The sequence below is a fragment of the Oncorhynchus tshawytscha genome, unplaced genomic scaffold (genome assembly GCF_018296145.1).
Source record: "Oncorhynchus tshawytscha isolate Ot180627B unplaced genomic scaffold, Otsh_v2.0 Un_contig_14971_pilon_pilon, whole genome shotgun sequence".
Taxonomy (NCBI): Eukaryota; Metazoa; Chordata; class Actinopteri; order Salmoniformes; family Salmonidae; genus Oncorhynchus; species Oncorhynchus tshawytscha.
In genome coordinates, this window is record NW_024609461.1 from 1 (window position 1) to 11,588 (window position 11,588).

The following is an 11,588-nucleotide window of genomic DNA, read 5'->3' on the forward strand; positions in this document are numbered from 1 at the left end:
TACAGTAAGATGGGGACTTTTCCAGTTGAGGTGTTTCCTGCCTGGTGGCTGCTCGTTGAGGAAGTTCCCCACTGATGGTTTTGTTTTCTAATAAATCAAAGTGACAGTCGCTACTGCTGTAGTTGTGCCAAACCGTCAAATGCCAACTGTCCTTTAGTTCACAGTTGCACAAATGATTGGCCTGCCTGTTACTGATTGGCCGGCCTGTTACTTTTAGAGGAAGAGCTGAAGTCTCTGCTCCATCTCTGAAAACGAATGGCTCTGTCACAATTTGCCTTTCCACTATTCTGCACTATCTCCTCCATTCCTTCTCAACCGTATTAGAGAATTTCCAAGGTCCCTCCTCAATCTCCTCCATTCCTTCTCAACCGTATTAGAGAATTTCCAAGGTCCCTCCTCAATCTCCTCCATTCCTTCTCAGCCGTATTAGAGAATTTCCAAGGTCCCTCCTCAATCTCCTCCATTCCTTCTCAACCGTATTAGAGAATTTCCAAGGTCCCTCCTCAATCTCCTCCATTCCTTCTCAACCGTATTAGAGAATTTCCAAGGTCCCTCCTCAATCTCCTCCATTCCTTCTCAACCGTATTAGAGAATTTCCAAGGTCCCTCCTCAATCTCCTCCATTCCTTCTCAACCGTATTAGAGAATTTCCAAGGTCCCTCCTCAATCTCCTCCATTCCTTCTCAACCGTCCATTAGAGAATTTCCAAGGTCCCTCCTCAATGACCTCCATTCCTTCTCAACCGTATTAGAGAGATCTCCTCCATTCCTTCTCCAAGGTCCCTCCTCAATGACCTCCATTCCTTCTCAACTGTATTAGAGAATTTCCAAGGTCCCTCCTCAATGACCTCCATTCCTTCTCAACTGTATTAGAGAATTTCCAAGGTCCCTCCTCAATGACCTCCCATTCCCTTCTCAACCGTATTAGAGAATTTCCAAGGTCCCTCCTCAATGACCTCCATTCCTTCTCAACCGTATTAGAGAATTTCCAAGGTCCCTCCTCAATGACCTCCATTCCTTCTCAACCGTATTAGAGAATTTCCAAGGTCCCTCCTCAATCTCCTCCATTCCTTCTCAACCTTATTAGAGAATTTCCAAGGTCCCTCCTCAATCTCCTCCATTCCTTCTCAACCGTATTAGAGAATTTCCAAGGTCCCTCCTCAATCTCCTCCATTCCTTCTCAACCGTATTAGAGAATTTCCAAGGTCCCTCCTCAATGACCTTTTCCTCCATTGGATTCTGAGTTTGAGGAACATATCTTTTTGATCACCTTTCCTGTTCTTCTCCTGTTCTTCTCTATTTGATGTGAAACCTCACTGTTCTTCTCCTCTGGCTATATGGATTCTTATTGAAGTTCTTCTCTTCCACAGACCAACAAGTGGTGTCGTTGGAAGCGGCTCTCGTGGCATGACTACTACAAACAAGGGAAACAAAGCCTTGAAGGTAAACTAATCAAAGAAGTACATAGACCCCTACCTTAACCTTTGTCTCTCTTACCTTTTCTCCCCACACTGACAGTGTATGTTCTTCTTACCATCTGTACTCTAGTCATACTTGTTTGTTTGTCATCACCCCTCTTCCTCCTTCTCCCTCTTTGTCCCCCCTTCCTCCTCCTCCTGACCACATCCCCTCCCTTTCCCCTGCTCTTTGGACCACATTGAAAATAACTGCTGTATAATGCTTTCATGAGTTATCCTCTGGGCTTTGTACTTTTTACTGAAAAATGTTTTACCTTCAAAATGAATCAAATCATCCCCCCCTTCACTTCCCTCTCAGGTGAAGAAGGAGCCAGGGGAGAATGGGACCAGCCTCACGGACGACGAACTGGTGACCATGTCTGTCCGGGAGCTCAACGCTCACCTCCGCGGCCTCACCAAGGACGAAATCCTGCAGCTCAAGCAGCGGCGGCGCACCCTGAAGAACCGTGGCTACGCCGCCAGCTGCCGCGTCAAGCGGGTCACCCAGAAGGAGGAGCTAGAGAAGCAGAAGACGGCGCTGCAGCTGGAGGTGGACAAGCTGGCCACAGAGAACGCCACCATGAAGGTGGAGCTGGACTCGCTGCGCTCCAAGTACGAGGCCCTGCAGAGCTTCGCCAGGACTGTGGCGCGCAGCCCGGCCGTAGCCTTAACCCCAGGGGGTCGGGGGGTCATGGGGCCCCTGGTCCCTGGGAAGGTGGCCACGGCCACCAGCGTCATCACCATCATCAAGTCCAAGACGGGAGCCAGGTCGTAGTATCGGGGCTAGGCGGCGTGGAGAGTTATCAGACTAATGAAACAACGTGTACTATAGTCAGTGTATCATCATGGAGCACAGGATTAGTTCCCTTGTCTGTCTTTTGGGCCAGAACACACAACACAACCCCCCCAGACCTTTGTACCAGCTAGTAACACTCTTTCAATTGGCCAGCAGCAGAGGCCACACCAACCCTTATCAGACAGCCTTTAGTAGTATAAACCATACTTCCATTCTGCCTTGGCACCAACCCTTATCAGACAGCCTTTAGTAGTATAAACCATACTTCCATTCTGCCTTGGCACTGTACAAGCAGAAATACATACACCAGAGGAGGCTGGTGGGAGGAGCTATAGGAGGACGGGCTCATTGTAATGGCTGGAATGGAATAAATAGAACGGTATCAAACAAATGGAAAGCACATGTTTGACTCTGTTCCATGAATTCCATTCCAGCCATTACAATGAGCCTCTGCTGGACTATACACATCCTTCCTCTATGGTGTATTTTCACATACTGATTCCAAAAGGTTAAAGGTCACGTGAGTCCAGGAAGGTCATACGACGCAGCCCAATCCATAATTGATGTCACTCCATCTGGTGTTGGAAGTCGAGCTCTCGATGGAGTTGTGTGTTTCTGTACATGGTACTAAGTGTTTGAGTGTTTGTTTGTTCCTACAGATGGCCCCTCTTTGAGTCTTTTCCATCCCGACACAGGGTTTTGATGTGGAAATGCACTCTTTCATAACTACTAGCCACCAACAGTCTAGCCACACCCGGTTGGCATTATGCTTCAAGTTCTTAGCCCTCTCTCCGTATCACAAGTGGAGAAAGAGGGATTGCAGTTAGCAACAAGCCTAGGCCTGTTAGAATGCACTGACTATGAGAAGAGGGAAATGCACTGTATGGTATTGATGTCTTGTGAGCAACCTTCAGTAAGGACTAGTAACTCACCCATCAGACCAGTTCATGTGATTTTAGTTGGTAAAAAAAACTAAACAGGAAATTCTGTTAAGTTGAGCATTTATTTAGGTTCAGGTCAGCCTGTCACAGAATTTTACCAACAGGAGATGCAATAATACACAAATGCACTGAAAAATAGGAAGTTACATAGTTTAATGTAAGTGGAATGAGTCAATCTGATCTGCAAAATAATACGATAGCCTACTTGGAATGGGATGATAATTATTATAATAATAATAGGTGTGATGTTGGAGTTGACAATGCCATTCCAGGATTACAAGATTGTTTCTTTCTTCAGTATCTGAGAAGCAGAATGTTTTACAAAATCTTGTGATGATTATGCTTTGGGAGGACAATTTTTTATCCTCAAAACATTTAAAACTCAATTTGTGCTCCATCGAGTAAATAAGTTGGAACTGTTTTGTAAATAAGTAGTTTTTTTGTGCGTATGTAATAACATGTGAACTGGCTGGTCACATATTCCAAAATAATATTCACACAACAAGCTTTACTGTTTAATTGTCAACGTGTGTGTATTCTAGAAGTCGTTGACTTAGAGTTCTTGATTTGTATTGATGCATAGACGAGCATCTGCCGTTGTTTATAGAAACACTGGAAAAGAAAACTTCAAACAAAAAAACCTGTGATATCCTTTTTGCAATTGTACCAAAAGTGGCTTACTATTGAAGGCTGGTAGCTTTTTCTAGTGACTAGGCGCGTACTGTGTGGGGTAGCGCGTGACGTGATGTGTATAAGTGACAGTTGGCAGTGTTGTTCACTGTATAGATGTCATGCTGTGGTATTTTCTATAGGAATCTGTAATAGAGATAATATAGCTGGTGTAAACATCATCTATTGTCTTCATCCATATTGGCATCTGTGATATCTCTTCCACTAGCTGTGATTCACAAATGTTTTTGTCATTGCGACGTTATTACTGTCGACGTTATTACTGTCGACCGAGCAGGCATAGGGGTAAGATAAGGCCCTTGGTTCATTTTGAATCCCAGTTAAGTGGCCCTCCTCCCCTCTCTTTGGTTTCAATGCCAGGGGGACATCACCTCTGATTTAGATTAAACTGTTATTGTCTTATCCATTTACCAAAGGGGACTACTTGCAATTTGCGAAGGGATAATAGCCTCACAATTTACTTTTTCAAAGACGAAGCAAAATGAAAATGTTTGCCACTCTCTTACCGTATAGCCAGGCATTGTAAAAGCTCTCCTTGAATAAATAACTTCTTCTCATTCTGACTATGAGAAGGGAGGCTCAGCATGCAGCTTTATACAGGTGACTAATAACATCTCCTGACTGTCAGGTTGTGTTCATGGGTTTTGTGAGGGTAAACATGCACTAATCTCCAGCTTGTTCTGCTCAGGAGAAAACAAGTTTGCCCTAAAAAATAAACCATTGCAGCTCTGAGAAGAAGCTGTTAGGGATGGCACTTGTTGTTGATAGTCGCTCATTAACAATTTTTCTAAAAGGACTTTTTGTTCAGGCACCAAATGAAGATCTGGAAGATCAACCTGCTGCCAGTAATGCTGCTTACGTGCCAAGTGTCACCCTGTCTTCTGACCCTGTAAGAGGGATTTATCAGTAAGCAGTTTTACCTTTAAAAGGGGATAGTATCTATGTAATGACATGGGATATGTTCAGTATTTTACAACTTCATGTCAGATGGTTCCTTGCCCTGAATATATCTATATGAGCCTGGAGAAACTGTATTCCATGGTAATGAATTTCTTTAAACAATAAACCAATATAAACTTCACCTAACTTGATCCTCTGCCAGCTAAAAACCAATGGGAGTGATGGGGGCAAATGTTCAAAAAGTGTTGCCAGAACACCTTTAACTAATGTAAAAACCAATCATCACAGTTTCTCCTGGCTCATAGACTTCTATCAGGGTTAGGAAACCACCAGCATTACGTTGTGAATTACTGAACATATCCTTTTAAAACAGAGCAGCTGAGAGGAAAAGGTTAGGAAGCAGAGATCTGAATATGTCCAGGACCCAGACTGTTAGCCTATAGCTAGAATAGTCCAGGAAGGCAGAAGGAACCCACAGCACTTGAAGTTGTATGGTAGGTAGACCTGAACAGGAGGAACCCACAGCACTTGATGTTGCATGGTAGGTAGACCTGAACAGGAGGAACCCACAGCACTTGAAGTTGTATGGTAGGTAGACCTGAACAGGAGGAACCCACAGCACTTGAAGTTGCATGGTAGGTAGAGCTGAACAGGAGAGAATAGGTCTGCACTCCAGTGTGTAATATGCTATTCCCCACACCTCTGAGCTCACATCAGATCAGGGGGCATCTGAAATGGACACTTCCCTGCATTACCAAAAGCAGTGCACTATATATGGAATAGGGTGCCATCAGACACAGCCCTAGTATATAGTGTATGTACGCTAAAACATCCTCACTATCTTCTGAACACACTTAGATATTTCCATTGACTAGAAGATAATCCATGGATATATATGACTCTTGACATTCCCCAGTATGGGTGTTGTCGTTCTTGTTGCTGTGGCAGTCTTGTGGAGTGAACCTTAATGTGTCTTCACAATGTTAAAAAGGCATCCTGACCTATGACCTTTCTCGCATATGTACAGTGAGCACCATAATTCATTGGACAGTGACATTTTTTTGTTTGTTATTTTGGTTCTGTACTCTAGCACTTTGAGTTTGAAAGGATACAATGACAATGAGGGTGAAGTGCAGACTGTCAGCTTTAATTTGAGGGTATTTTCATACATATCGGATGAACCGTTTAGAAGCTTTTGTACATAGTCGACCCCATTTTCGGGAATCAAAAACATTGGACAGTTTAACATGATGTAGAATAAAGTAATCATTGTTAATATTTCCTCACATATCCTTTGCATGCAATGACTGCTTGAAGTCTGCGATGCATCGACATCCCCAGACGCTGGGTATCTTCCCTGGTGATGCTCTGCAAGGCCTGTACTGCAGCCATCTTCAGTTCCTGCTTGTTTCGGGGACTTATTGCCTTCAGTCTCCTCTTCTGCATGTTCAATGTGATTCAGATCCGGTGATTGACTCGGCCAGTCAAGGATTTTCCACTTTTTTTCCATAAAAAAACCCTTCGTTGCTCTAGCAGTATGTTTAGGGTCATTGTCTTGCTGCATGATGAAGTGCCGTCCAATGAGTTTGGAGGCATTGGGTTTTATCTGAGCAGATAAAATATTTCTGTAGACTTCAGAATTCATTGTTCTAATTCTGTCTGCAGTCACATTGTCGATGAAGCCTATTCCACTGGCAGCCATACAGGCCCAAGCCATAACATCCCCTCCACCATGTTTCACGGATGAGGTGGTATGCTTTGGATCATGGGCATGTATTTTTTCTCTCCACACTTTCCTCTTTCCATCACTCTGGTACATGTTCATCTTTGTCTCATCTGTCCACAATACTTTTTTCCCAGAACTCTTGTGGCTCTTTTAGGTGCTTTTTAGCAAACTGTAATCTGGCCTTTCTGTTCTTCAGGCTAATCAGTGGTTTGCATCTTGTAGTGTACCCTCTGTAGTCCTGCTGGTGTAGTCTTCTACGTATGGTAGACTTTGACTCATCTACACCTGCATCCAGGAGAGTTTTTGATCTGTTGGGCTGTTGTCTGGGGGGTGTTCTTCACCATAGAGAGTATTCTCCGGTCATCCACTACACACTACAGTGGTCATCCTCAGACAACCGGGTCTTTTGTCATAATTGAGTTCACCGGTTTAATTTTTTTCTTGTTAATGATGAACCAAACTGCAATGTTCCTGATTGATTGATTTTCATTTCTGAGGCTTATGACCGGCCAGCTTCATTTGCATGGACACTGCCGTCTTCCTCCTGTTGTCACACCCCAACAACAACCTCCAAAGGCAATAGCAAAGTCTAGAATCAATCCTCTTCATCAACAGCTCTCCTGCATTCACTAACGACACAAATGAATACACCTGCCTAACGACACATCTGTGAAGCCAATTCAACAAACACTTGTACTACCTTGAAATGAGGGGATCATGTGCAAAAGGTGCTGTCATTTCTAAACGGTTCATCCGATATGTATGAAAATACCCTCAAATTAAAGCTGACAGTCTGCACTTCACCCTCATTGTCATTGTATCCTTTCAAACTCAAAGTGCTAGAGTACAGAACCAAAATAACAAAACAATGGTCACTGTCCAATGTGGTGCTCACTGTACATGTATCTCTTCTGGAGAGGGAGTCACACACACACACACACACACAGGTGTATAGTAGGTAGCTACTGTAGGTAGTGTTGACCGTCGTGAAAAAGTGACCCTTATACATATGCAAACTCAGTGGACAGGCGTGAGAGTAAAGCTAGAAGAGTAGTCTATATTGTTGTAATAGTGACTGTGGTCTAATGATTTTTATACCAACAGCTCCTGTGTTTTGGATTGGAATTCTTGTGGCGTTGTTCTTTTACCCCACACGCACACACACACCAAACTGCAGTTGGCCCTTAGTTTATGTTGGTTAAGGAGAATGAAAACCATGGGAACTGCTAGAGGGTACAACTGTTCAGATATAAATACATTGTGTAGAACAGATATGATTACCTGTCATGATAGAATTGGGAATTGTGTCAGATCCATTCGTTTATTTTTATCTGCAACGTTGTTGAGCGTTCCGCCCTCACTGGACACGCCCCAGATGTTCACTCACTGTGATGCCTGTCTAAAGGGATTCTAGTCTAGGGGAAGTAGCCCAATGCCTGACTAACCCTTCTCTAACAGTAGACTTCCCCTGACCGAAACCCCTAAACCCGAAGACTATGGAGTGATATTAGAACCAGCAGAAACTGAATATTTATTCACAAATTGAATTTCTGTTGTCACAAATATCACTCCATAGATTAGAAGACTGGTATTACCTGTTCTAAAGACTAAACCTACAGATATTATACAGTCTATAGATGTGTGATTATACAATCTGTAAAACAGGGCTGAACTTATGTCCTGAAGTAGAAGAAGTGACCAGGAACACAATCCTGAGTAACATAAGGGCCACTTGCAATTTCTGTTGTCATTTGTGGTTTGATTAGTTTGGTTCCTACCATGCTGCTAATTCAATCATTACTGCTCATTGTCTCCTGAAACTCTATTTGTTTGTCTTTGTTCGTTGAATGTGTATCTGATATTGATCTTAAAAACACTGGAATTAATTTGTTCTGCAGCGGATCTCGTTTTTACTTAGTTATGGCTTTTTGTTTAAAAGCGAGTTGTATTGGAGAGGATGAATAACTTATCAGCACTTGTGTGATGATTTGCTAGCTGTAGTAGAGATATGTAGGCTTTTTTGAATCAAATTATGCTTGGTGAACATTTGACTGTGCAGGTATTTCTCACTCGAGTATAGGTCTATGTTTCAAAGGTATTAAGTCTGAAAATAAAGCTGTTGGAAGTGTCTGAATGGTATATCAAGTTATTATTAAACTGTTTTTGTTATTTTTCTGTATGGGTTGTAATAAGATATTGCAGTACTTTGTATGGAAAACAGAGAATCGTTCATTGTAACTATTTGTAAATTATTGTACTTTTTTGCAATCTGTAGATAAGTAATATGATGTATTCATATATAATGACTGTGGTTTTAACCGTGGTTCTCTGAAATGTCTAAGTTATTGATGTGTGTGTGTATATATAGTATGTTTGTTGATACAGCTTACTTTATTTTCTATATGACCAATAAAAAGGTTTTGAAAAGGACTATTAGATGTGACCCTCTCTTCCTGTGGTGGCCCATTCAGACACTGTTGAAAAGTTGAAATGAGGTTTCGTCATATTTTTCTGTGGCGTCATTGACCCACTTTGATGCTAGTAAAAATAAACTGATGGGGAAGGCTTTTCGCTGTCCAGGGTGGCTTTTCAGGAGGCGGAGATCATTTAGATGGCACAATTTCCTTCTTTTTTTTTGTGATCCAAAAAAAGCCGTCGGGCGGGCGACCCAGTTTGACTAACCTCGGCGGACATATTTTTGGCCCAACACGACTAAAACATGAGAGTCATGAAGGATGTGCGGTGTGCCTAGCTGTCCTAGATTAGGAAGAGTAGTGAGTTAGTCATCCCCTGTCCCTCGGGGCCTCCTGGGCCCCTCAGTGTTAACACATGGTTCATCACATCAGACATCACCCATCACATGAATGTCTATACCTTGACTCACATTCAGAACATATTTTATGTGGGGAACCTGGTTAGCAAAGAACTAATGGTTCTGTCTAGAGTCTAGACTAATACCTTTTCCCCACTAGGCTACTGAGCTGAACCAAACTGAGCAGAGCTGTTGGTACTGCGCTGGCCTGGTTACACATCCATCCACTGTAGTTGTGGGAACTGTGATGTAAAGCACAGTGAAAGGTACATATCCACACCAGCACAGTGTGGTTGGGCTCAGGAAGATGGTGCCAACAGGGTGTAACTGTCATGTGTAACCCAGCATTGCTTCTTTGTACAACCATTCCCTCCTATCAGCTCATACAGGTCTCGCTGTCCTCATCAGATGCTTCACCCCCCCACCCTTCCCCCCTCCCCTGATGGCTGCCCAGACGGTCTCTCTGTCCTCATCAGATGCTTCACCCCCCCACCCTTCCCCCTCCCCTGATGGCTGCCCAGACGGTCTCTCTGTCCTCATCAGATGCTTCACCCCCCACCCTTCCCCCTCCCCTGATGGCTGCCCAGACGGTCTCTCTGTCCTCATCAGATGCTTCACTCCCCCACCCTTCCCCCTCCCCTGATGGCTGCCCCAGACGGTCTCTCTGTCCTCATCAGATGCTTCACCCCCCACCCTTCCCCCTCCCCCTGATGGCTGCCCCAGACGGTCTCTCTGTCCTCATCAGATGCTTCACCCCCCACCCTTCCCCCTCCCCTGATGGCTGCCCAGACGGTCTCTCTGTCCTCCCACTGATGGCTGCCCAGACGGTCTCTCTGTCCTCATCAGATGCTTCACCCCCCCCACCCTTCCCCCTCCCCTGATGGCTGCCCCAGACGGTCTCTCTGTCCTCATCAGATGCTTCACTCCCCCACCCTTCCCCCTCCCCTGATGGCTGCCCCAGACAGTCTCTCTGTCCTCATCAGATGCTTTCCCCCCCCACCCTTCCCCCCTCCTGATGGCTGCCCCAGACGGTCTCTCTGTCCTCATCAGATGCTTCACTCCCCCACCCTTCCCCCTCCCCTGATGGCTGCCCCAAACGGGCTCTATGGCCTCTGAAGACTTGATTAATTTGACGGGTTGGGTTAAAGTGATCTGGTGGGCAATCTAGGACACTTGTGTTGCAGGTGCACTGTCCTAGATCCTAAACCCGCCTGATGCCCGCTGCCACCGACCGCACAATTAATGTTACCATCATCCCCATGAGCCGTGGTGTTAATTTACCACCATGCCCGACTCTGCCAAAGCTTAGCATGCCACTTCCTCCAAATGTCATCGTTTTAGAGGACAAATCTATTAAACATAGTTATTATTAGGGTTGTTCATAAACAGCAAACTACACTGAACAAAAATATAAACGTAACATGTAACGTGTTGGTCCCTCACTTTATTTATGAGCTGAATTAAAGATCCCAGAAATGTTCCATGCACACAAAAAAAACAGCTTATTTCTCTGAAAAGTTGTGCACACATTTGTTTATGTCCCTGTTAGTGAGCATTTCTCCTTTGCCAAGATAATTCATCCACTTGATAGGTGTGGCATATCAAGAAACTGATTGAAAAGCATGATCATTACACAGGTGCACCTTGTGCGGGGGACAATAAAAAGCCACAGATGTCTCCAGTCTTGAGGGAGCGTGCAATTGGCACGCTGACAGCAGGAAGGTCCACCAGAGCTGTTATTTCTCTACCATAAACTGCCTCCAAAGTCATTTTAGAGAATTTGGCAGTATGTCCAACCGGCCTCACAACCTCAGACCACGTGTAACCACACTAGCCCAGGACCTCCACATCCAGCTGCTTCACCTGTGGCATCATCCGAGGGGGGTGGGGGGTAATAAAGCCCTTTTGTGGGGAAAAACTCATTCGGATTGGCTGGGCCTGGCTCCCCAGTGGGTGAGCCTATGCCCTGCCAGGTCCACCCATGGCTGCACCTCTGCCCAGTCATATGAAATCCATAGATTAGGGCCTAACACATTTATTTAAATTGACTGATTTCCTTACTCAGTAAACTGTTTTAAATTGTTGCATGTTGCGTTTATATTTTAGGTTAGTATACATTGAATAATACAAGCTCTTTGAATGTTCTCTCACTGGTGTCCACTCACTTATTTTGGTAATGTGCTGCATGACGGATAGTTTCACAAAACATCAGCAGTCCAGGCAGTAGACAGTACTTCAAGCCCCATGGTGTCTGGTTCTGCTCTTGGC

The 11,588-nt window shown here is 44.4% G+C and overlaps 1 protein-coding gene across 1 annotated transcript; it reads left to right on the forward strand.

The window, feature by feature from the left end:
- The first annotated feature begins 1,265 nt into the window (after positions 1 to 1,265).
- LOC112247292 (transcription factor MafG) lies at positions 1,266 to 8,938 on the forward strand. The gene is made up of 2 exons (XM_024416013.2): positions 1,266 to 1,441; positions 1,775 to 8,938. The coding sequence occupies exons 1-2, from the start codon at positions 1,406 to 1,408 to the stop codon at positions 2,228 to 2,230; spliced, it is 492 nt and encodes a 163-aa protein (XP_024271781.1). The 5' UTR covers positions 1,266 to 1,405; the 3' UTR covers positions 2,231 to 8,938.
- Positions 8,939 to 11,588: the final 2,650 nt, after the last annotated feature.